This window comes from Hippocampus bargibanti, linkage group LG01 (assembly GCF_051943395.1).
Source record: "Hippocampus bargibanti isolate YZ-2025 linkage group LG01, ASM5194339v1, whole genome shotgun sequence".
In the NCBI taxonomy this organism is placed as follows: Eukaryota; Metazoa; Chordata; class Actinopteri; order Syngnathiformes; family Syngnathidae; genus Hippocampus; species Hippocampus bargibanti.
This window is the reverse complement of record NC_142734.1, coordinates 118108-144432: the sequence shown is the minus strand read 5'-3', so window position 1 is coordinate 144432 and position 26325 is coordinate 118108. Positions and strand designations below refer to the sequence as shown.

General features: G+C 44.0%; 2 protein-coding genes across 2 annotated transcripts in view; both read left to right on the top strand.

The window, feature by feature from the left end:
* LOC148902608 (R3H domain-containing protein 1-like) overlaps nucleotides 1–3890 on the top strand; it is a 32701-nt gene extending 28811 nt beyond the window's left edge. Inside the window, exons 24-26 of the mRNA XM_088994869.1 lie at nucleotides 916–1061; nucleotides 1912–2095; nucleotides 3056–3890. Coding sequence (XP_088850995.1) covers nucleotides 916–1061; nucleotides 1912–2095; nucleotides 3056–3162 — 437 coding nt within the window. The 3' untranslated portion in view covers nucleotides 3163–3890. The remainder of the gene's footprint in view (nucleotides 1–915; nucleotides 1062–1911; nucleotides 2096–3055) is intronic.
* A 10467-nt stretch (nucleotides 3891–14357) lies between these two features.
* rnd3a (Rho family GTPase 3a) lies at nucleotides 14358–25946 on the top strand. Its single transcript, XM_089010745.1, has 5 exons — nucleotides 14358–14652; nucleotides 15408–15495; nucleotides 23166–23275; nucleotides 24898–25032; nucleotides 25140–25946. Exons 1-5 carry the CDS (start codon nucleotides 14503–14505, stop codon nucleotides 25386–25388), a joined length of 732 nt encoding a protein of 243 aa, XP_088866871.1. The 5' UTR covers nucleotides 14358–14502; the 3' UTR covers nucleotides 25389–25946.
* The last annotated feature ends 379 nt before the right edge of the window (nucleotides 25947–26325 follow it).

Genomic DNA, 26325 nt, shown 5'->3' with positions numbered 1-26325 from the left:
CATATATCAAGATACCTTTTCTTTGATACTTGCACTATGTACAGTTTTTGATGAAACATTTTTGCGCAGTTCCAGTTCCCTCGGTCTTCTGACTTTTTTTATTATGCTTAGTATATATATATCTTTTTTTTTATCCTTTCAAATTGCGGCTGTGGACTGCAAATTAAAGGCTTTCTGGTTCTCATTTCATCTGAAAAAAAAGAGTTATTTCCTAAGTTATATGCTTCTGGAGTTATCTGAGTTTGAAATCAGGGTGGTTGTCCAAAATACAATGCAATACATTTTATATTGGTTTATATCGCGCTTGAGCAACAGCTGAAGCCGGAACAAAGCGCTAACATGGAAAAAGGGATATGCTGCCTCCTTGCGGGAGGGAAAAACATTGCCAGAGGCCACGGCTAGCGCTTTATCTGCACCTCAACAAGAAAAAACAAAACCTGAACACATTGGGGAACGGCGCTCTCCGTCATATTTTCAATTCCCCAATACATTTGTGAATGAGAGAATTGTTCAATTATTGATTGGAATGATGTAGCGCTTTCCCCTTCTTTGAATTGCCCCCCAAGTCCCATCAGTCACATTGACGCCGCACAAACTAATGAGCTGATTGGATCTTGCGGATCATCACAGAAGATTTAGCAGGAGGAGAACAAGTCAATTGTAGCCCCTATGGATGTGCCTTTCGAATGTAATTGCGGAGCGGCGTTTTCACGGGTGGGCCGTGGAGGTCAATCAAACCCGCATTCAAGCATTTGGACAAACAAATCAACTCCGGTCCAAATGCATTCGTGAGGTGATGCGATTTCTTGCGTTCATTCGAGGGAAGGAAAGCCAGCGTCAACATGAGGCTGAAAATCTGCTGACACGGAACGCCGTTCTTGAATTTCTTCCGACTTTGCTTTTAATGGCGTGCAGGGTCGTTGCCCCCGGCGCCCGCCGGCGCTCTGGTGATGCTGCAAATGGCGGCCGGCCCCCGCCGGCAGAAGCAGGCCAAGCACAAAGCGGGCCCGGGCCCCCCCGAGCACCGGCGCACCCGCCCGACCGCCGAGCACAACGCGCAGGTAACAACGCTGCGTGACTTCATCGGAAGCGGGGGAAGACAAAAAAACCACGATTGTTCTTGAGAGGGACAAAAAAGCCATTTGGTTCTGACAAGAAGCGAAATTTAGTTGGGCTGAATGAGCCAGACTTTATGGAATGGTTCTAAACTACACACGGATGTTTGAAAAGTACAAGTAACATCTGACTTACGACCGCGTTCCCTTCCGACCGCTTAGTTGTAATTCAAAATGGTCATAAGTCGAAATCCATTCCAAATGGCGAAGAGACATTCTGAGAGACTCGCTGCGACATGCCTTGCAAACGACCCGATTGGGGTCATTTGCGGGTCGCCGCTGTTCTACCGGTTGCCCTTCCCCCTGCCGAACGGGTGGTCGTAAGTCGGATGTTACCTGAATATGTTTTAAGCTACAAAGTGCAGGTGACATCTGACTTCCGACTGGGTTCCGCTGCGACCGGATTTACCTTGATTAGTCTCGCAGGAGAGAAATTGACATTTCACAGCAGCAAAGTTATGAAAGGAAAAAAAGAAGTAGAAAAAGTCTCGTGGCGCCATCTTGGAGTCAAAAAAAGAAAAAAAACAAATAATCCCTACTTTTTACGTCAAAGGTCGACAGGGCTAATTTCTACTCTGAGATTGCAGCGACTGACAAAGCTGAACTTGAGAGGAAAATATGGGTCAACCTATGCATCATAATAAGAATGCATTTCATTTCTTTTGAGGGGCGTGAATGGCATTTAGCCATATTTCATTTCAATTTGAAATTATTGTTCCAATGAAGAATTGAGGTCGGGCTTTGTTCTTCAACTTGTTGCTTTTTGAATGAAAACCTTTGTTTTTGTTGCGTGTAGAACATCCTGCTTTCACCCCCGTCGGGACCGCCGTGGTCCAATACCAAGGGCCTCCCAGCGGGCCTCCCTGCGGGCCTCCCAGCGGGCCTCCCAGCGGGCCTCCCAGCGGGCATCTCGTCCATCCCCGTCATGACTCAGCGCCACCAACTGCAGTTCCCTCCAGACTTTTGCCAGAGTGGACCAGGTCAGCAAGTTCTCAAATATGACAAAAACCACAGCGGACAGTAACATTTTTGGCAGGATGAAATAACTTTGCTTGAAATGTTTCACCTCTTGCTAAAGTATTAGTCTGGCGGTGGACAGCAGCAGAGTTATAAAAGGATGATGACAGGAAAGAAAGAAGTAGAAAAGTTGTGATCTGAGTTTGAAATGAGGGCGGCCGTCCAATATACAATGCAATACTTTGATATTGGTCGATGGATGGCTTGAACAACAGCTGGCGCCAACATGGAAAAAAGGCAAATGCTGCCCGCTTGCGGAAAAGAAAAAACATTGCCAGAGGCCACGGCCGGCGCTTTATTGGCACTCAAGCATGAAAAACCAAAAGGCGAAGACATTTGGGAATGGCACTCTGCGTCATATTTTCAATTCCCGAAAAAAAATCAGGAATGGCAGTGAATGAGTTCCAAAACAACAAATGGAATGGGAATGAAAGCTGTTGTCAAGGACACGATATTCAAAAGAGAAATGAACACTCGCGCTTGGGTGTCATTCGGAATTAACGCCCCCTCCTTCAAATGTCTTCGCGGTGTGCATTTGAGCTCCCTTGACCGTCTGTCGAGTTGGCAGAATTTGCAGCTGCCGGTGGAAGCGGCAGCCCCAATGCAATTAATTTGTGCTGATCGTTTCAAACGGCGTCTCCATCGTCTTTTTTGACGGCCATTTTGGACACTTTGCTCACCAAAAGTGGAGCTGGTGCCATCAAGGAGGCTGTCGCTGGTTTGCGCATTCATTCTTGGAGCGGCGCAGGTGGTTTTTTGTTTCCATTTTCGCCACTTTTTGAATGTATCATCCCGTCGCGCCATTGCGAATCCCGCACGCGTTTGGAGCTGACGTTGAAGGTGTACGCGGCCGCTTCTCTCCACCCGTGACACTCGTTTTCTTTCTCTTGGCCATGTTGCTGATGCCGCTTTGTATTTGTCAGCGGTGTCCAAATGTGCGGCAAAAGGGGCGAATGGATGCAGCCGAGAAGCTCCCAGACGAGACCTGGCCTGGCTTGACTCGACGCGGCGGCTCAAAGGCGCGTTTTGAGCCGTGACCTCACTCGGCCAGACTTGACGGCGTGCGGTTGAACCTACCTACGGCCTCCGCTGCCTCACTTTGGACTCTTTCAGCACCGCCATGGCTGTGATCATTGTTTTCTTGGTTGCAAATTGAGCACCGTGTTGTTCCTCAAGCGCATTTTCACTTTGTTTCAACGTTCTACCTTTTTCTTAGAGCCAAGGTTAATTAAGCGTCAAAGGTATCTTTTCTTTTCACAATTGCTGACTGAGGAATTCATCCACCATTTTGAAAGTGAGTTGCACTTTTTTTTTCTTCTTTTAATGAGCACATTTGTTAGTTAACTTGACAAAATCACGCAAAGCCAAATTCAGCAAGTTGTGAAAAATGAGAGTTGACGCTCGTTATCGGAGCCGTTGTCACCCAGCGTCCACCGAGTCCAAACAACCGCGAGTGGCTTGAAATGTTGCAATTGCACTGAAGTGATGTGCGAGATCCAACTGCTGTTGAATGGCCGGCTGGAACCTCCATTTAGATTTGATTGTCAACCTTTGTTGCACTCGACCGCGCCACTTTGATTCTTTTAATTCCACTCAAAAGAATATGCACATGAAAAATGCAAGCCATTTTTGCTACCTTGCCGTTTTTTTTTTTTTTTTTTTTTTGGGGGTTTAGGGTGTGTCGTCATGTTTGTGTGACACACGGGAGTGACTGTGTTTTCGTGGTTGTTTAAACTAATAAAGATTTTCACAAAATATTTTGCTTCTTTTCTTGGTCTTTTTAATTCGATGATCATTTATTTCATCAATCGCAGATTATTCCAGAAGCTGGAACAATACTGAAGAAGAATGATGCATTCCATGCTGCTTCTTGATGCTCCTCATCCAGTTGGATACCACCCCCTAAAGCTAATCTGATGATTTATTTTGGTCTGTCTGATTATCATTAATGTTACATGCCTTACTCTGATTGCCCCATTAGCCCTGGTATCACCTCATTAGCAAGACTAAGCCTGCATGGTAACGACCTAAGTATTGCGTGGTAAGCATGGTCTAAATGGAACTTTTGATGGATGGACCAGTCCTGTACGACTGAGAGCCTACACAGACGTACTTCAAGTAGGTAGGGTCTTTTCCGGTGTATAAGGTGCACCCAAAAGTCTTGATTTTCTTCCAAAGATGAACGTATATGCAGGTGTGCCTTATATGTGTAGTCATATTGAGCCACAACAGGTCTGGCAACTCCTGTCAGCAGCCACCGACCCCATTTCCCCCTGTAGAAGAAGTTGTGTGGAACCTCAGCCTCTACTGTATGTATGAAAACATCTATTTCTATCTTATATTTGGAAATGTCTTTGCATTCGTTGCTGTGCCTTTGACTCTGATGCGCCTTATGTATAGAAAATGTTTGAAAATACACCATTCATCGGGGGGGGGGGGGGTGCGCCTTATACGCTGGAAAATACAGTCATTGCTAGCTAGCCAGTTGAAAGATGCTGCTCATAGCAAATATTTGAACCCATAATTATCTCCCAAAGAAGAAAAGTTCTTCATTTCCCTGCTGTACTTAGCAATTCACTCATTCCCGCTGAAAACTCAAGATAAAGTCGGGGGTCTTCTATCTTGTTATTTTGTGGAAAAGGCTATTGCACTAAGGGCAAAATGTAGCATCCGCGTGTTGTCAATGGCGCCATTGTGCACATTTCGCAGACTAATTGGTCCTCTTGGGAACAATTTGGAGGCTACGTTTTTCAGAGGCTGGCTGGGGAATAGTTGCAGTATTTACAATTGATATTTACACGGACGGCGTGCCGCTTTTTCGCACACGGGACAAGTTGATCAACATGAACCAAGCAGATAATGAGGCAACGTTTGTCTTCTTTTAAAAACAACTAAGTTCATCATTGTCACAAAATCGAAGGCCTCCAGCATTTATGTAGGTACGCTACAGTGCGCTCTATCCCACCGCAATTGGTTCTGTCCAGTGAAGCGAACGCACTCTGTACTCGCAGTGGTACATCATTGGTGACGTACGTCATGGTTTTTGGTGGGATTTTCCAAGCTATGCAGTTGATGACGACGTCTTACACGTTTCCCTCCATGCTGCTTCTTGAAATTTCCCAATAGGACAACGAGAAACGGGGAAAACATGCATTGAAGTTGCTAACACTACAGTTTATAAAGGGGGGTAAGTTGTATTTTTATAACTGATAGAAGGGGTAGAATATATATATTTTTCTCCATAACTGCCAAGTGTCAAGCAAAAAAAAAAAGCATTAGCGTCTATATTTCTCAAGCTGGCAATTTTCGTTGCTAGTATTCAGTGACAGCCATTTTGGATTTCTGACGAAAATCGGCCTGCATTCGATCGTTGATATTTGCTCATTTATATTTCAAATCTTTTCTTGTGTTTAGAATTTCAAAAGCTTTCCAATGGTACATTACTCGTTAAGATCTGCCAAAAATTAAGAAAGTTATGATAGTTTAAAGACTCGGTCACATATTTTCATTGTTTTAACTGTAATGACAGGCAGAAAATCCCCTCATTAAAAACAATAATCATTCCATTATTTCCTTAATATTGGTCATACAACAATAATCTATACATCATTTGAAAGCTATTTAAATGCACTTTAATATGGTATTGTAAAATGTGTGATGAATTATTATTGAAAATGTTTGTCATATCCCTAATTTATGTGCTACACACCCCAAAAAAAGATCGATCGGAAAACGCTTTGAAGACCTTTGACGTGTTTGGGAAACTAATGTTTGTAACCGCTGTATTTTTTTCGAACGCGAATAGAAACGACATTTGTAAGAGACCTGCTGCTCCATTTCTTTTTCAAGGGAAATGGTTCGCTTACCGTGTTTGTCCGCCAGGTGGCGGAGTTGTGCTGCCAGTCACTTGGACGTGAGAATTCCCGTCTTGGTCGAATCAAACCTTTCAAATCTCAAATGGACGACACTCATTCGCTGCTGATTCAAGTCAAACGTGAAGATAGACTGACGAGACAGAGATAAAAAAATAAACAACAACAACAACAAATCAAGTACATTCATTCGACGTCATTGGTTTGCTTTCTGTGTGTAGGGATGTGACCAAAAACATTTTAATAATACACCATCAGACATTTTCTAATACCATATTAAAGTGCATTTAAATAGCTTTCAAATGACGTATAGATTATTGTTCTTTGACAAATAATAAGGAAATAACGGGATTTTTAATTTTCGAAATTTGAAGGGATTTTCTGCCTGTAATGACACAGTTAAAAATCTGTGACAGATCTTTATTACAGTTTAAATTATTAAAACTTAGGTCCCATTGGAAAGCTTTTGACATTCTAAACAAGAACAGAAAAGAAAAGATTCAAACAACAAATGAGCAAATATCAACCCACGATGGCTGAGCGAAGAGAAGAAATGGATGTGGGTGCAGATATACTGTTGAAGCCATTTCCAAGATGGTCTTTTCAAGAATAGATGGACATCATTAAGGTTGGACAGTTCCGAAGCTAGCCAAAATAGCAAATAATATTGCAATTGTATGAGGTTATCATGAATCCATAGGTCCCTGGTAAAATATCAAACAGTTTAACGACGGTAAGTTTCTTGAAGTCGCAAGGCATTTCCTGGCCAACGGCACCCTCTAGCGGACGTGTCGTAATATCACGCCACACTAGCAGCTGATTGACTCAGACATAGGACCACTGAAGGCCTAGGAATGGCGGCTGCACGGCCCGCCACTGCCTTCAGGTCAATGACTCGTGCGTGAGTGGATGTTTAGTATTATTGAGGCTAACCAAAATGAGTCTGTGCTTTCTTTACTAGCATGTGTCTTTAGCGTACACTTGAATAAGCAAATCCAAGAAGAGTGTTCAACTGTTCTTCCTTTTCAAATTAAAAAAAGATAATATGATCTTGATAGGGCCTACCTCCATCTTCCACCCACTAATTGAGTCATTTTGGAATAATCCCATTGCCGTCATAGTCTTGACCGCAGACAATCGCTCATTTTCTCACCCGGGCACGTTTGCGTCGAATACGGGCAGGTTTCCATGACAACACAGTGGAAAAAGGTCGCAGAGAAAGCATCCATCAAGGCGGGGGAGTTCCTTTTTTTTCCAGTAGCCTTCATGAGAGACGCTGATGGCTTTGCTCAAGGACATTTGGATGAATCCTTCAGGCATTATGGACGTCACTTCATAACCCCAAAAAATGTCATTGTGCACTCCATCTATTTGCAATCAACAGCTGCATGTGACAATTGAAACTGTGGCAATGTGGACTTTGAACGACAGCCTGCCTCCATTTGAGGCTGAGAGGTGGCGCAGCAATGCGGGGAGCCCCGAGTGGTGGTCCTCCATCACATCGCTTCTTCGTTTTGACTCAAAAGGAATGTGTTTTCATGGTATTGTACCACCTGCTGTTATTTCATCCTGTCCGATTTCTGTCATCTTATATTCCGTGAAAATGGAATTGCTAGATGGTTTTCAGTCAACAAGGAGTTCGTTCGCGTGTGGGATTTGGCCCTTGTGTTCACGGGGTATCATTTCTGTAGTCCGGTGGTTCTTAAACTGGGTTGGATGGAAGCCTCGCGCTTCGCCAAGTCGGTCTCGGGGCTTCGGTTGGATCCTCCAGGCCCACCCCTCAGTCTAGTCTGCAGTTAGCGGGCACAATCATTGAAAGAGGGCTTCGATGAATGAGCAGATGAAACTGGTGGGGTTCGGCGCCTCCAACAGGATTAAGAAGCACCGCTGTCGACTAAGCAGGAGAAGCAGCAACTGTCACGCCTTTTTTCTGAGCATGCATTCCGTTTTTGCAGACTCTACTTGACTTCTTTTTACATTGGAATACCATCACCTAACATCAGCGTTGATGCAGAGAGGCACGCTAGAGCTTAGTGAAGTAGCACTTGTTTATCTGCCTACCACAATCAAAACGCAAGACGTGTCAACATGGCGGGCATTTGTTTTCTTTCTGTCCAAAGGGCACTGAAACACGGCGAGGGTCTTTCTCCGAAACCACTCATGTCCTCTTGGACCTGCTAGCATGCTAGCATGCGGGTCCAAGAGAAGCGCGCAATGATTCGATTAGGCCGACTCAAGTCTTTCACGTCTCCAAGAAATGTCAGGCAGATCATCAAAGCGGCCGCCCTCCCCGTGATGAAAGGCATTCCGGGCATTCTGGGCCTTCAACGTCGTCCGCTCACAGGCGCGGCGTCTCCATCTGCGGAGCATTACCTCTGTTATGGCGCTTTCATAAGTGGAGACAGACCCCGAACTACAGACAAGTGACATTTCCACCCTTCAAGCTCAGTTGCAGGAATTTCTCGCTGAGCCATCTTTACACAACACTTGAAATCAGCTCCGTGCGTATCTGTCAACCGGGCTCAGTGAAATCTTTGGTAGCCTCATCAGAATGCTTCTGAACTGCTGCAACTTTCCCCATTGTGGGACCAATAAAGGTTTTCTGATTCATACTGATGTGCAATCGCCATTGGAATATCTTGCATCTCAAATCTACATGTATTTATTGTCCGTCGAGACAACACGTGCACACGCCGGGCTTGTTTTATAATATGCTAACTAACAGAATATTGCATGAACACAAATGTTGAAAAATCTTAAGTGATCCGTACGCAAGGACTAATGCGGATGTTTTCACCCGGTTTCTTTTTGTTGTCATTTTGTGTTGTTATGCGTCGCGTAGAATGGATACGGATTGTTTTTCAGCATTATTGGCCACGACATTCATTAAGGAGGACACTGTGCTGAGCCGTTGCGCCTTTTCGGCAGCACAAATACGTAAGTACAGTTTTTGATCGCAGCTTGGAATTGAAGCGGGAGTTGTTAAACAATTTATTTCCGTCAACGGATGCTACAGCTTCGTGGTTGCTTTCGACATTTAGCTTGTAGGAGACGTACGCATTCCACCATGATGTCCCTAATACACTGGTGAAAAGGACGCTTATCTTTCATCTAGAACTGTTTCACAAAACAAAGAGAGTGCAGAAAAGTGCATAAGATTGAATGACTGTGTGTGTCTTCATATTATTTGTTATTTAGTTTATTTGTTTTTTTGACTTCAAGAGTGGCTGCCTTTACAGCAGCTCCTGTATTTTGTTATTCGACTTACCTTTCCTCTTCCTATCATAACTTTGTTGCCGTGAAATGTAATTTTCTCCGCTGCGAGACTAATAAAGTATACTCCAATCCAATCCATAGCTAGTTTTCATATTTTTTTGCTAAGCATAGCTAGCGACATGTTAACAAGGGGCTGGTATCCCACACTTCGCAAATGGATTCTCGTTTTTGAGTGTTGCTGCGATTGAAAGTTAAACTGAGATACCGCCATACGACAAACTCACCTAAAAATGTTTGGCTGTTGTGACAAAAAATGTCAGATGCTGCAAAAGTGAGTGGAAAAAAAACCCCGCATTGAATGCCTTTTTTTTCTGAAAAGCAAAACGTTTTTGATGTTATTTTAAAGGTTTCTTTGGTCACAGAATCACAGACACTCATTCTGCCCTCAATCAAAGTGACAGATATGATGATTGTCCGTCCCCGCATGTGGTTCGTGTAGAGATGCTCATGAAGACATTGTTTCATGCGCCATTAAGTGCTAAAATCACACACATCAAATCTCGGTGGTCCCTGTAGGATTAATCAGGTCATTCATCCCTGGAACGATTCATGGTTCAGCCTATTAACCGGCCGCGCAGACACATGGACGCATCGCATTGAGCGCGCCTCATGACATCCGCGCGTATCCATGCCTGAACGACTGATGGGAGGCAACTGGCACGCTTACTGTACTCGAACGCGTCATTGCCTTCCTCCTGTATGTGGCGCCGCCCCCCCACCCCCACCGCCACCGCCACCGTTCCCTTCACTACATTGAGCTGAGGATGTGAAGCTAATGATTCATTAAAAAAAATAAATCATGCGTTAGTGAGCTATTAGGCCACAAAAAATGGTGGTGGGGGGACTTCCAATCAGTTATATACATTTCATTTCTAAGCGCCCTTCAAAACTCTCAAGGTCACTTTATAGTCACAGGATAACGTTTTTCTGTGGGTGAGCAGCAGCAGCCACACGTGCCAGCGTTCACTCCAGCAGGAATAACTCAAATAGATAGAAAGATAGCTAATAGCTAGGCAGATCGCTAATAGATAACTAATCGATGAAAAGGTTTCTTCAGCCGTCATCTGGACTTCTTTGAAGGTGTCGGACGTTTCGCTTCTTATTCAAGATGCTTCGTCAGCGAACTAAAGTCTTACTGGTAGTTTAGGCCCTATATATATATCCCTAATGTCCAGACATGGCTGCGCCGGACTCTGGCCTTTTCTAAGTTACGTACCAGCAGAAGGATGTCTCTCCCAATGATTCTGGAGCAAGGCAGTTTGTGAAGGAGTATCCTGGCGTGACGTCACCAACAAGGGGGCGGGACTTTCTGAATCTGCCCAGTTCCGAGCTCATTTTGTGGCACTTTTGGGACACTTGAAGTCATTTTTATTGGTGTTTTGCATTTGACTCCAAATATCAGCCTGCGTGTTTTGGCTATTTTCGATGCTATCAAACAAAATGGTGTCGGTTGTCCTTTAAAATGTTCATATATCATGCGTCTATTTTGGCGTCACTCACTCTGCTCCAACAATTTGTGCATTGTTCCTTTCAAATGACAGGACACCTGCAAGCAAGCAAGCAAGCAACCAACCAACCAACCAACCATGGCGACAGTTTTCAGGAAAAGCATTCCTTTGCAGTCTGCCCTTAATTTTAATGGCTGATGTGAAAAGCGTTGAGGCAATCCATGTTTGTGTGTTTGTGTGTTTGTGTGTTTGTGTGGCCCAGCTGTAAATGTCAGTGCGTCGGTGATCGTATGCATGGCGACAAGAGATGACTCGGGGGCAGCAGACCCACTGACCCAGACTCGTCGCTCACCTCAAGTCTTACGAGAGCTGCAGGCTGGAATCACATCACAATTTAGTTCTTCCCCATTCTAACGTTTTGGGGTTTTTTTTGGTTCATGAGAGCCTTTCAGAAGGGACTATTAAGTGGGCCCTTGTTAAATGCTATTACTGGTAGTTCACCACTGGCTTAGGGTTTAGGGTTAGATACTATATGTATTATTCCACCAACACTATATGATATAGTAGCGTTTTAAAGAAAGCAATCAAATTATTGTCAATTTGTCAATGTATGTTGTCCTATTTGTACACAGGTTTGTCTGTTTGGTCGAATGGGTTGAGGTTTTCTACCTTTTCCAGCTCTCCCAGGAGAAATCATCAGGATGGTTCTCTTGATGCTTCCGAACCGGTTGATGAGTGTATCACTAGAATGAAGTGCGTTGCCGCCATTTTGAAAGCATGCGAACGAAGAGACCATTTTGATGGCTCAGATGCATTTCCATCACGTGAACGTTGCTCACGTAGCACACTCGCTGAGTTTTGAGTTTTACAGATTACGAGCAAGGTTATTGGAACAAATGAAACAACGAGTATTAAAATGACAAAAAAAACCACTTTGATCATGAAAACATTGATGTATTCATTCATTGGTTCGTCATCCTGAGCGCTTGCTTAATCCTTATTCGGGTCGCGGGGGGTGCTGGAGCCTATCCCAGCCGTCTTGGGGCCGTCACTCGGCAGGGGACACCCTAAATTGGTTGACAGCCAATCGCAGGACGCATCAAGACAAGCAAGATAAGCAGTCACTCTCACACTCGCGCCGTGGGACAATTTGAGAGTGAAGTTGGCGTGCTAAGCACTCCACTACTATCTCAGGAAAATATATTCACTCGTTCACTGCCAATCACAAATTTATCCGGGAATTGAAAATATAACGTAGAGCGCCATTCCCGAATATGTTTGGCTTTTGCTTTTTCTTGTTTGGGTGCCCCCGGCAACGGTTTTTCCCTTTCCACAAGGGGGCAGCATTACCCTTTTTTCCATGTTAATAATAATAATACTAATAATACAGTAAAGTCTGGTTATATCGATAGTACCGCTTATTACGATACTATTTCTATGAACGCAAGGAGACAATTACATGCACGCAGGATCGGATATATCCATAGTCCGGTTAGATCGATATTTTTTCCGACTCCCGAGAATATCGATAGAACGAGACTTTACTGTAACTAATTTTAAAACGCTCAAGGACACTTTACAGTCACTGGATTTTTTTGTGCGGGTGAGCAGCGGCAGCCATTCGCGCCAGTGTTCACTCTACCCAGAAGTAAGTGCTCGGTACCAGCTTCAGCTGTTGTTAAAGCACTATATAAACCAATATATTTGTATTGCATTGTTTTTTGGACAGCCACCCTCATTTCAAGCTCATATAACTCCAGGCCCATAAAACTTAGGAATTAACTTTTTTTTTCCTGATAAAAGAAGAGAGTCTAAGGTTTCTAACATTGTATTGAATGTTTACGTGGTCCTATTCTGTGGGTCCCGGAATTGGAGTGACAATGACAAAAACCCTGGCGCCGGAGTGGATACATTTTTGCACATCTCTGGCAGTGAATGAGTTAATTTTAATTAAAAAAGAACTGAAACTACACTACACGATGAAGTGCATTTAACAGAAACTAACTGTAATACCAGCAAAATGTCCTTTGATTTCATATTTGGCAATGACTTTAAACGCATGAGCTTTTGTGCACTGTATGTCATTAACAGAGTAACAAGTAACAGAGTAAATACTTTGTGACTGTACTTAAGTAGATTTTTCAAGTCTCTGTACTTTCCTTGACTTTTTTTTCTTCTTCTTTCTTTCAACATTTAAAAATGATATGTGTACTTTTTTTTCAAGTTGAGGTGACAACATGTCCGAGATGTGACAGTCAGCAGTGGGGACAATCTTTCTGGTTCCGAGTCTCGTTCCACGGTGTCTGACTGTCATATCTCTGAGACAACATCAGAAAAGACGTAAACAGAGAGACGTGAAGTTCAGCGCTCTTAAGCATTTCATTGATTCAGTTGAGCCTTTTATAAGGCAGGAAATGGAAGAAAAAAAAACACAAACCGAGACAGCCGCGACATGGAAAAATGTGCAGTGAGCCTTACCAAGGACAGCAACGCATTCATAGAAGCAAGATTGTTTGCAGCCTCATCCAAATGTTCGATAAGGAAGAATGATTTCCAATATACGTATTGTGTCTTGTGCCAGCCTCAAAATCACAAGCTTCTGGTGCTCAAAAATGCATGCTCCAACCAACCAATCAAAAAAAAAAAACGTTTTAAACATGATCTGATTTGACTTTTCAAAGTTTTGACTTTGACTTTAAATCGTAAGGAGGACTTAGCAGAGGAGCTGTGGAGGTAGTGAGGGACACATGCACTGTTTTGGGGCCATTTGAACAGGAGATCAGTGGACACATGTTAGCACATTATGCTGTTGTTATTATTCCATTATTATCATTTTTACTAGTTGGTATGATAGCATTATTGTTGACTGTGTGTGTGTGGCAAAGCCACGTTTGGGTAATTTCACTAATTGATGTCACCTGCGAACGAGCCAATCATGTGATACCCGGATGTTGTAAAACCTTTTTATGAGCATGCGCAGAATAAATGTTTGTTGAGTTCCCAGACCAATGATTGCCGCGGCTGCGCATCATTATGCTCTCTTGAGTATTAGCCATCGTTAAGGAAAACTACTATCTTGCCGACTGTTTAAACGCTAGCGCCGCTGCCAGAATGTCTAGCGCAACAATTATTCATGTGAAGAGCAAATTAGTGACAGCTGATCATCAGACCAGAGTAACCACAGGGAAGGCTGAACTTAGTGGATGCTCTCTGTGCACATATATATATATATAAAGCCATATCAATAAAAAAAAATATATGATATCGTGTATTTTTTACATGACTAATTTGTTTTATACGTAATTTTTGGTCCTTAATTAATTTAAGCAGCAAAACAAATTGAGGAGCCGTTTGGGAGCCAAAAGAGCCGGATCTTTTTAGCGAGCCGATCCAAAAGAACCGGCTCTATGAAAGGAGCAGGAATTGCCGTCACTCCTGCAGTGAGCTCGCTGTGCGTTGCGTGGACGCAAGACGGTGACGGAGGAGGGCGGCGAGGGGGGGCGCGGACGGGGGACGGGGGACGGGGATGGACGGGCGCCGCCTACCACCGTTGCTTTCGAGCGCCCTATAAGAAGGAACCGGACGCCTTCTTCACACCGGCTTGGAGCAGGCGCAGTCCCGCAGACAACTCAAGGACTTCCGTCAGTGAGCCGCTGGCAAGCATCCGCACGCACCGAAACCTGGATCTTCTTCTTCTTCTTCTTTTTTTTTTTTTTTTTTTGGGGGGGGGGGGCTTTCTTTTTTCAAATCATTGTCACTCCCCGGTGGGAATCGATGAAGGAAAGACGCCCGTCTCAGAAACTCTCCGTGAAATCCGCCATGGATCCTCGTCCGAGTGTGAAATGTAAGATCGTAGTGGTGGGAGACAGCCAGTGCGGGAAGACGGCGTTGCTTCACGTCTTCGCCAAGGACTCTTTCCCAGAGGTGAGAAGTCACCAGCTTTTCAACAACCAAGCACGCACCTTGCACATGATCGACATGACAGTCATTCGGACACATTTCCCCTTCCGTGTTGCAGGCGGGCATCTTATCGTACAGTGATACCTTGGCTTACGAACTTAATTGCTGCCCAGACCGAGTGTGTAAGGTGAAAAGTGTGTATCCCAAACATTAATTTCACATAGGAAACCATTAAAAATGAGAATAATCCGTTCCCAGGTCCCCATCAAACGTCGTTTTCTACTCAATATGTCTTAAAACTGCACAAAATATACATTATTTTATGTATAATACACTTTCTTTGGTATTGTAATTAAAGAAATGAACTGTACTTTATAATAAAGTCATTTTATTTACCTTTGTGATGGTCGTTGATGGCTTGATGGAATAGTTCCTCATCAATTGTGTTCTGTTTAGCTGAGTCGATAGCTTTTTGCATCCAGTGTACAGATGGCTTGTGCGGGTTATTTGTGGAGCCTGGTTGATGGCATATTTTAACCTTGCGGTCTACACTAAGTTGAAACCGCTCCAAATCTCACTGTTTTCTACCCATCTTATCACTCTCTCTGTTGTCTGCCTGTCTCTTTAATCTAAAACCGATTATTTTCTTACAGACAGTTTTTGTCCCGTCCCCTCATAAATTTAACGTTCGTAAACCGAAAAGTTGGTAAGCCGAGGTATCACTGTACCAGGGTCGAATAGTCTTGTGCTAAGAGTGCACTGTGTTTTGGTGTTGGCAGAGTTATGTCCCCACTGTGTTTGAGAACTACACGGCCAGTTTTGAAATCGACACACAGAGGATTGAACTCAGCCTGTGGGACACGTCAGGTAACAACAAGCCCTTCAAATGTCTTTTTCAAGAAAACGTTTATACTCTTTGAAAACACATTGATTTAGTTTAGTGTAGATGAAAAAAAAAGTATGGCGATGCTAGTTTAGAGGTTTCGACCGAGGCTTCCTTTGCTTTTGGTGCCTGGGACCTATTGTTCCCGTCCAACGTCCAACTCTGTACACCCCTTGTTGAGACAACTTCTTTTGAAACAAAAACGCCCCAGAAAAAGCAGAAGACTTTTCATCCCTTAATGCTGGCTCAACAGATATGATTGTGGTGTCACGCCCGACTGGTTTTGTGTGACTTGAACGATAAGAAAACCTTTATTTGTCTCACAAAGAAGGAAAAAAAGGCCTTTAATAGTCCCACAATGGGGACATTTGCCATCGACGGGGGTCCAAAAGATAAAAAAAACAAAGTAATGCATGTACAAAATGAAACGTCAGAAGACTGAAATGTACAACTGCGCAAAAACATGTTTCATAAAAAGAACTGTGCAAAGTATAAAAATAAAGCATGTATGATATGCATTACTGTAATGACTCTACATAAGCTGGCTCTGCTATTTACAATGTATGTCCTTTGTTGTTGTTTTTTTTGAACAACACACGCATTTTTCCTGAAACTGACCTCAGTGTAAACGCTCTGAATAGACTTGCGCATTCCCCGGATATGTTCCAACATGTAGCCTTGACAAAGCATTGACATTTTCTTTTAATTTATGGATAAGAATCGGAATCATTTGGATTTACTGGTAAGCGCTAGCATGGAAACAAAAATGTAGCACAGTGGTTTTACATCTGCTCAACAGACTTTTGGAAAGCTGCCTAGTTTTGAGAAAAGTCAAGTCTTGCAACATATGGACTGACTCCAGTTTTTTTTTTTTACTTTGCCAACAGGGGCCAAATAACATTGGATTGGATTAGCCTTTATTAGCCTTGCAGTAGAGTAATTGACATTTCACGGCAGCAAAGTGATGAAAGGAAAGAAGTATAAAAACTAATACAGGTCCTGTTGTAAAGGCAGATACTCTTGCGGCGCCATTTTGAAGTAAAAAGAAATACTAAATGACAAATAATGTGGCATCTTCTGTGCGTGTTTATTTAGGGGGGTGTAAACAAGACCACTGACATCCATCAATGCCCAGGCAGTGAAAAGCGCAGCAGTCAGTCAGTCAGTCAGTCAGTCAGTCCGTCAGGAATATGTTGCATGTGAATAGTGGCAGAGGAAGTAGTGACCAAAATGCGGATGGGTGGGACCAAGCGGACAGCCAGCCAGCCAGCCAGCTGTTGCTCTTCTCACGTTTGGAATTCCTCAGCCGTCTTTAACTCATTCACTGCCAGACATGCGCAAAAAATGTGTTCACTCCAGTGCCAGGGTTTTTGTCATTCTCGCTCAAATTCCAGGACCCACACAATATTGAGTTTTAGGACTACATAAACATTCAATACAGCGTTAGAAAACGTAGGCGCTCTTCTTTCATTACAAAAAAAGTTAATTCCTAAGTGATAGGAGTCTGGAGTTATATGAGCTTGAACTGAGGGCAGCTAGCTATCCAAAATACAATGCAATATAACAAATAACGACAACGTAAATGTTATTGATCGTCCTTGAGTTATCTCTTTTCATAACGCCCAGCTCTTATAACTCAGTCACTGCCAGACGATGTGAAAAAAAAAACTAGCTAGCTAGCGAGCCATTCATCTAGCTATCTATCTAGCTTTTACTCTATTTGAGTTACTTTCAGGTTGAGTGAATGCTGGCGCGTGTGGTTGCCGCTGCTCACCCACAAAAAAACTCAGCCGGTGACTGTAAGGTGACCTTGAGAGTTTTGAAAGGTGCTTATAAATAAATGAAATGTATTATTATTATCAAAATGTGTTCACGCCAGTGCCAGGGTTTTTGTCATTGTCACTTGAATTCCAGGACCCACAGAATATTGACTTTTAGGACTACGTAAACATTCAAATCTTACACTCATCAGAAAAAAAACAGTTGATTCCTAAATGATATGGGTCTGGAGTTTTGTGAGCTCGGAAATGAGGGCGGCAATACATACATATTGGTTTATATAGCGCTTTAACAACAACTGGAACAAAGCTCTAACATTGACAAAAAAAATGCCGCCCCCTTGTGGAAAAGAAGAAAAAAAAAAACACTGCCAGAGCTCATGGCCAGCGCTTTATCGGCATCCAAGCATGAAAAATAAAAACTCTCACAAATTCCGGAATGGCGCTCGAGTCATATGTTTAATTGGCGAATAAATGTGTGAATGAGTGAAGCAACTTTTTTGAGACGTGATCCTATTTGTTGGTCTTAAAGAGACAACATCCCTCTAGAAGACGCGAGAGGACATCTTTCCTGAAGGGAAATAGGAGAAGAAACATCTGTCAAATATTGCTCCCATTTGAAATTCCTTCACGCCCACCGTTTGTGTGGCTTGAGAAAGGCCAAGAAAAGAGAGCGTATTTCATAGCAGTGACGGTCGGACGGTCGCCCAGGGACATTCTTCCTCATATTGTACAACTACGTTTGTCTCTTTCAAGGCGTTTGAGGTGATGTTGTGAGATGGTACTCGAAGCCCACCTCCATTTCCCCAGTGTGGAATATATAAAAGGCTTTCTGATTCTGATTCTAAATGAAAAAAAGCCCCAGCCTTGCTCACAGACACTTGCTGACAGAGCTTTGGGCTCCCTATCGATCCGTTACGCGCCACGTCCCAGTGTGCACTCAAACAAAGACGGAGATAAGGAACAGGACACATCGATGAAGTCAAACACAATCTCTGAGACCCCTCCCCCCCTCCTACACACATATGGTGGGGGGTCTTTGTTGTGCCCTAGAGGGCAACCTAATAAGCAGTGTGTGTTTAATGATGGAGGTTGAGATAGGACTAATTCAGGTCATCAAGGCAGACCTCTGACGCTCTGCTCTGCCCTCCATTGTCCTTCCTTTGTCGGTCTTCATTCGAGTCAGCAGTGTTTATTTAACAGTGACTTGAATCCGAATCCAAAAGGCTTGCTTGAATAGTCCCGCAATGGAGACATTTGAGTTGAATAGCTCCTGTCTGAGTCCAGGTTAAAGTAGGACTCCCCTGAGCCTCCCGCGTTGCAAGAAATATTCCTGGGAATGTGCTCCCTTCCCCTTTGTCGGCAACCATCGTGGCACGGGATCACATTTCGGGCCTGGAATTAAAGCTGCGTGTCTGGCATTCCTCGGGCCAGAGGTTTCGCCGCTCCCTGGACAAAAGATCCTATTGTGTCCCAAGGTCCGCATCCTTAGCGGGTTGAAATTGAAGTGGCGTGGTTGAGTCGTCCGACGGGGACAAATTGAATCGTGGATGAATTAGTCAATTGGCAGGAAATGCCACAAGTGCACCAAATGAAAGGAAATGAAAGGCGGTGCCCTTAGCCTCACCTTGTTGCGGCATGCATTATGTCACAACTAAAAAAAACAAACTATCTTGATCTCTCGTTCACATATTCTCCCAGTTTTTGCCTGGATTATCAATGAACTTTTAGAAAAATAGATGAATAACTCAATGTTTTCTAGTGACGACTAATTGAACACAACACATTTCCCTGGAACCGGACTCTTTCTTTTCCTTTGGGCTTTTCCCTTTGAGGGGTCACCACGGCCAATCAGTGTCCTCCATCTTCAGAAGTTTGATTGGCATGTTTGTTTTCACCAAGATTTTACGTGGGATGCCCTTCCTGACACAAGCCTTTGTATTTATCCGGGCTTGGGACCGGCACAAGAAGACACTGGCTGATGTCTACAGAACAAGCAAATCTATGAAGTAATCAGACTAAAGTCACTTTTTCAAACTGACATCTTGTTATAATGTTGTGCTTAGCATATTTTCCAGAGTATAAGGCGCACCCAAAGCCTTCATTTTTTTTTTTTTTTTTTTTTTTTTTCAAAAGATGCCCCTTATATGCAACGTAATATTGAGCCAAAACAGGTCTACTGTCAGCAGCCACCGGAATATATGGAAAAAGTTGGAAAATCCATCCTTTATTGGGGAGTGCGCCTTGTATAGTGAAAAATAGCGTATTTCCTTTGATAGTAAAGTGATGTTAGCATTTCATCTGGGAAAACGTCATTCATCCCTCAACACCGTTGCCCTGAATTGCCTTTGGGTTGCATCAGTGAGCAACATTTGAAAAAGAAGACACGTGTTTTTCAGCTGCCGTGGTTACTCATGCACTTATGATACCCGCAACAAAACAAAGAGTTAATGTTTCATAAAACAAGCCAGATACCGACCACCCTCGTAGTCACTCAAGGCAATCGGCAAACAGCTGTACAGTCGACTGAACGTCTCGGAAAGGGGAGCTCTAGCCTGTATTGTTGGATTGAAGCGAGGCATTGTGGGAGCCTCCAACGACAGACTTCAAAGAATGACGTCGTGTATGACTGCGCATGTCAGCTTTTCGGTGTGTGTGAACAACTCGCATGTCTAGAACAAAGGGTATTAAACGCCATTTTTTTTGCCGCAGTCCACATTGTAGTCACGGTTTCCTCTTGGGGGTCGTTATGCATTTGGCGCAGTCGTGGGCCGTGCATGTCACTCCTCGGCCTTCAGTCGTGCTATGTCTGAATTTGAGAAATGCAAATAAAAGGGTTGTGAACTGTGTGAAACGTTGCCTCATCCTGGTGCGTTTTATGATGAATTTCCCTTTTGTTTCTTATTTTGCTGCTTCCAAGTGTTGCAGTTAAACGAATCTTGCATGGCGCCTTTGTGTCCAAGTTGACTAAGTGATTATATAATATTGTTGAACTGCGACAGTGCATACCTATTACTCTTTCAACGGATGGATCAACACCTCTGCATGCATGCGCACACACACACACACACACACACACACACACGTAAAGACATTCTACATTCCCACACTCAAGCTATGCTAGCTATGCATGAAATCAGCAGGTTATTCCGTGCTTCTTTGTTTGTTTTACATGGATCGCACGACTATCCGTGTCTCAGCAAGCCAGTCTTATATACACCGAGTTTACAGTCATTCGGCACGGAATATCGGTATTCCAAAGTAACATCAGGGTCACCAGGAAATTTGAGCCAGCATTATTTCAGTTGTCGTGAAGGAAAACAAGGCTGGAAATCGGGGCGGGGCCAGGGAATGCATCTTACTTTTGAGGTTTGCTGTCAGTGGCTAATTGCATAGCAGTCACCTGTGTTTTTTTCAGAATCATCTTTATTGACCAAGTATGTAGAAAACACAAGGAATTTGTCTCAGGTAGAACACGCTGCACTAGTATCATCATAAAAAAGACATGACAAATAAGTGTGGAGGACACTAGTAAAGGCTAATCTAACCCTTGGTACCTCTCAGGAGCAACTGTGAGACAATGTGCAAAGTATCAAGCAGACTGTGGTTCAAGTGGGTAGAGAGCTGGAGCCACAACTTGTCTCGATTCTTGCAGTGTGCAAGGATTCTTCTCGGTTGACATCACTGGCAGGTTACGTCGCTTCCCACTGCTATGATTTCACTCAATTTACATCGCTGACACACCCTGTGGTGAAAACATCAACTCGATCAGTTTCATGGCCTGCACTGAACTGCCGCACTTGGTGGAAACGTTTTCGTGGAACCCTCTCCCCGCTGGATCAACATTTGGCAGCAACTGATATTGTGGAACTGCAGGCCTCCAAACGGAGCACAATGGGCCTGAACACCTCATCATATTTCAACGTAAACATGCATTTATCCACTTCTTGAACACGCTGCCAAGATGGCCTCCAATAACACACAGAGAGCTCCTTGGTGTGTTGAACTGTTTGGAGTTTTTATGGTGCCCTGTTTGCAGTTGAAAACCTGCATATTTATTTCGATCATCAAGACATTTGGGACAAGATGAACCCGTTTTACGCCATTCCCAAATTTGTTTGGGGTTTGTTTTTTCATGCTTGGGTGCCGATAAAGCACTGGCCATGGCCACTGGCAAAGTTTTTTTCTTTTCCACAAGGGGGCAGCATTTCCCTTTTTTCCATGTTAGGACTTTGTTCCAGCTTCTGCTGTTGTTAAAGCGCTATAGAAACCAATATGTATTGTATTGTATTTTGGACAGCCACCCTCATTTCAAGCTCATATAACTCCACATCCAAATAATGTAGGAATTAACTCTTTTTTTTTCTGATGAAAGAAGAGTGTCAAAGGTTTCTTACGTTGCATTGAATGTTGATGTCGTCCTAAAAGTCAATTTTCGGTGGGTCCTGGAATTGGAGTGACAATGACAAAAACCCTGGCGTTTTTAGCACATGGTCTGGCAGTGAATGAGTTAAAACGTTGAATGCTAATCAAACTCGGGCATGTTCTAAGTGTTACACAATACGGGCTAGTCAATCCATGTATGTATTCATCGCTGGCAAGTCCATCGTGAAACATTATTGATGAGGCGACAGCCACAAATGATGGATGACAAAGCTTGACTGTCCCACGGGGCGACTAAGTTGACACATCCATCAGTCCGTCTCACTCTTTTATTTCGCCTGAAAGGAAGTGGGGGGTTGTTAAAATGGTGGCCCAACCAACAGTGTTTGAATTAAGTGTGTGTGTGTGTGTGTGTGTGTGTGTGTGTGTGTGTGTGTGTGTGTGTGTGTGTGTGTGTGTGTGTGTGTGTGTGTGTGTGTGTGTGTGTGTGTGTGTGTGTGTGTGTGTGTGTGTGTGTGTGTGTGTGTGTGTGTGTGTGTGTGTGTGTGTGTGTGTGTGTGTGTTGGTGCACATTCCTGCCTGTTCAATGTTTGGAAATGGACCTCCCAGGGGAATCTTCCTTTTCCCCAAAAGAAAATTCTCCAGATTTTTGGCAGCCATTTGTGTGTGGTCGGCCATAACTTGTCATGTGATCTTGACTCACCTTGACATTACACCACCTCCTCACCCCCTCACCCAACCCAAAGCACTTCCTGACCATGATGTCTGTCGGATAGAAAAGGGCGTCTCCATCCCATATGGCTTCAATTTGAGGAGAGAGACATTTTCTCGCTCTGTGGTTCTCTTTCTCTCCTTTTTTTTTTTTTAAGAAGGATCTTGTCATCGTCAGCATCTTTTATGCCTTATTTGTTTTGCACTCGGTTGCTATGGATGAGGTCATGTAACCAACTGAAGTGCATTCCTTTGTATTGTATGTACATTGTTATTTTGGGAGATCAGGAATGGACTCCTCCTCAAAGTGAAGAAGACTTGACACCATTCGTTGTTGAGACGGGACTGATTTTCTTTTTCTTTCCTGTCGACGTTCAACCTTTAATTGGCTGGTCCTGAAAAAGTGTCTGCAGTAAACCAACGTCTTTGTCTTCCTCTATTTCTTTGTCTGTTGCACGTTAGCTGTTGAGAATGTCACTCAAATTCACAATCTGTGCTCGATAGCTCGCTGGCTAGATCACATCATTTAGGAATTAACTCTTTTTCTCTCGTGAAAGAAGAGAGTCTACGGTTTCTAACGCTGTATTGAATGTTTATGTCGTCCTGAAAGTCAATATTCTGCGGGTCCTGGACTTGGAGGGAAAATGACAAAAACCCTGGCGCTGGAGTGGACACAGTGAAGGAGTTAACCGATGAACCATAGAAAAACGGCACCATTTTGATGACATATGGAGAGATGCAAAGCTCCTGTGGATCCATCTCCTCGTTTGTCTTTCTTTCAGGTTCTCCATACTACGACAATGTCAGGCCCCTTTCCTATCCAGACTCGGACGCGGTGCTCCTGTGCTTTGACATCAGTCGTCCCGAAACCCTCGACAGTGTTCTAAAGAAGGTTTGACGGCTCTTCATTAAAGCAGCCCGACGGATGTGTTTGATCTGCCGGCAAGAAGCCTATCTTGACATTTTTTCCCACGTCAAAAGTTTGAAATCAGTCAAGTTGTCAGTGCGCTGTGTGACATTTTGCTTGACGTCGCTGAAAGGAAGTGGCACAAATGTGATATGGAAGTGTGGATTTTTTTATCTGCTGATTGTGGATTTTCAAACTGATTTCCACACACGACTGTGAACAAATAATATCAGTGATTACACCAAAGGAATGCCTGCTTCTCAGAAACGGCTAAAAAAAAAGCAAAGGGATTTCCCACCCAGTCGCAACATATTATCGTATTTTCCGGTGTATAAGGCACACCGGAATATAGGGAGCACTGCTATAATACTTGTGCTATAATACTTTGTCATTTAAATTTCGTGAGAAACGTTTCCTAAAGTTTATTGTGAATCCTTCCAAAGTAAAATGAAAAAAAAAAACAACCAAGGCTACTTCCACCTCTTTATCACCGGTGAAAAGTAATCTGAACAACTTTTGTCAAATTTGTGGAATGTGTCCTGCGTGTTGCAGTAGAATCCGATGACTCCCTTTTTTTGTATCGGGTGAACTCGACCCCCTCGACTGTTTCATCTCCGATTGAGTCCCTAAGAGATCTATCACAAAGCGTCCATTGTTGGCAGGAAGGAAAGAGAGATTATTTGTAGCCTCCACCCTCCACCCCAGGGTTCAAAACCTTTGTGGCACGAGGAAGTAGCAACTCTGACCTTTGTACCTCAAAATCCAACTCGAAATCAAGAAGAACCAGCAGATGTTTCTTACACCGGGTGGCCCAAAAAAAAACGTGCCCAAATTCTAATTAGGCCCGGTTCCTTCGTGTTTTGACTGAATGAAATGAAACTATGGTCAGAACTAGTTGATTGTATTCAAAACATCGCATTGATACACTAGGGTCTTTGGCCTTTTTTCTCCGTTCTACAGCCTATGTTCTAGATGGCCTCCATTTAGCTCCATGTATTTCTTGAGTTGTCCTTGACGTTCTTACAGACTGAATTGGTAATGGCTCTCAACTCCTCCCTAATGGCTTTCTTGAGTTCTGTGACGGTTTTGGGTTTCCCTGCGTAGACTCTGTCCGGAAGATAGCATCAAAACCTGTCCCGAGATTGGCTGAAAAGAGAATTTCGGAGGCCGAGTGATCAGTCTCAAGACTGATTGTGAGTGGGCACCCGTAGCCCGGACCGAAGCCCCCCCAGAATGTTGTCTTTGGGGCTATTTCAAGGACAGTCTACACAGATAAACCCAGAACCATGACGGAACTCAAAAAAGCCGTCAGGGAGGAGATGAGAGCCATGACCAAGTCAGTCTGTAAGAACGTCATGGACGACTCAACAAATGCACGGAGCTCAATGGAGGCCATCTCGAACGTATGCTGTAGAACAGCGGAAAAAGGCCAAAGACCCGAGTCTGGTGTTTTGATGTGATGTTTTGACCATAATCAACTAGTTCGGACCAAAGTTTCATTTCATTCGGACAAAACAGTAAAAAAACGGGGCCTTATTAGAGTCGGGGCCCGTATTCCAGCATCGGTTCCTTGTCCTTCGTTTGAGACTTAGTTTCTTTGCCCACAGTGGAAGGGGGAGATCCTGGAGTTTTGTCCTAACACCAAGATGCTGTTGGTTGGCTGCAAGTCCGACCTCCGCACTGACCTGAACACAATAGTCGAGCTCTCCAACCACCGGCAGACCCCCGTGTCTTATGACCAGGTATGCCAAAGTTTCAAAGAAGACTTTTTTTTTTGTACTCTGCCTTTAAGGTGGGAGAGACCAAAACCACGTCGCCATCCATCACTGACCATCGCTCTCCTCGACAGGGTTCCAGCATGGCCAAGCAGATCTCTGCGCCCTACATCGAATGCTCGGCTCAGCAATCGGAGAACAGTGTGCGGGACATTTTCCACCTGGCCACACTGGCCTGCATCAACAAAAACGGCAAAAATGTCAAGCGCAGCAAGACCGCCCGCGCCGCAAAGAGGATTTCGCACATGCCCGGCAAACCCGACCTAGCGGCCGTAGCCTCGGACCTGCGCAAGGACAAGGCCAGAAGTTGCTCTGTCATGTGAGCGATCAAACTGAAGGGGAATAGACTGACGGGACGGGGGGAGGGGCTTGGGCATGGAAGGAGCAGGAAGCTACGGGGAACGCCTCTTTCCTGCGGGAGAAGGACCCACTTTGTGCCTGGAAAGATTCCGATTGAATCTTAGAACATTCGCTCCCTGGAACACGCTGCACCAATGACCGGTCAAAATGGCGTCCCGCTGTGGACGGGATGTCCAGGAAGTGATCTGTCAGCATGCTACCTGCGTCAGGAAGTGGGTTCCTTCCAAAGCGGATGCAGGCCACGCCCACAGGAGCTACATTGGAAAAATGATGCCATTGGAATGGGTGACATGTGATCAGGTTGCAAGTCAAAAAGTAGCCAAGAGGTGCCGATGCCTTTCGGAGGAACACATTGTCTGTCGATAAAGATGCGGCCGTGTTTTGTCTCATGTCAAGTCATTGGTGTCACTTTCCCGTGATGGGGTTGTTCTGGAAATTGCCAGGCTCCACTGGTGGAAGAAATGTTTGGTCAAATGAAGAGTCGATTTGTGATCAATTTCAAATAAATGGATTTTAACTCATTCACTGCCATTCACCAATTTATTCGGGAGTTTGCGCCATTTGATCGGGTTTTGGTTTTTCATGCTAGGGTGCTGACAAAGCGCTGGCCATGGCCTCTGGCAATGTTTTTTTTCTTTTCCACAAGGGGGCATCATTCCCCCCTTTTTCCATGTTAGCGCTTTGTTCCAGCTTTAGCTGTTGTTGTTAAAACGCTATAGAAACCAATATGTATGTATTGCATAGTATTTGGACAGCCACCCTCATTTCAAGCTCAGATAACTCCAGACCAATATCATTTAGCAATCAACTCTTTTTTTCTGATGAAGGAACACTGCATTGAATGTTTATGTAGTCCTAAAAGTCAATATTCTGTGGGTCCTGCAGTTTGAGTGAAAATGA

What these genes read in the sequence shown, in the direction of transcription:
- rnd3a (XM_089010745.1), top strand. Translation starts at nt 14,503, where the DNA reads ATGAAGGAAAGACGCCCGTCTCAGAAACTCTCCGTGAAATCCGCCATG. An exon ending in CCAAGGACTCTTTCCCAGAG is followed by an intron (nt 14,653 to 15,407) that starts GTGAGAAGTCAC and finishes TGGTGTTGGCAG; the next exon opens with AGTTATGTCCCCACTGTGTT. An exon ending in TCGACAGTGTTCTAAAGAAG is followed by an intron (nt 23,276 to 24,897) that starts GTTTGACGGCTC and finishes CTTTGCCCACAG; the next exon opens with TGGAAGGGGGAGATCCTGGA.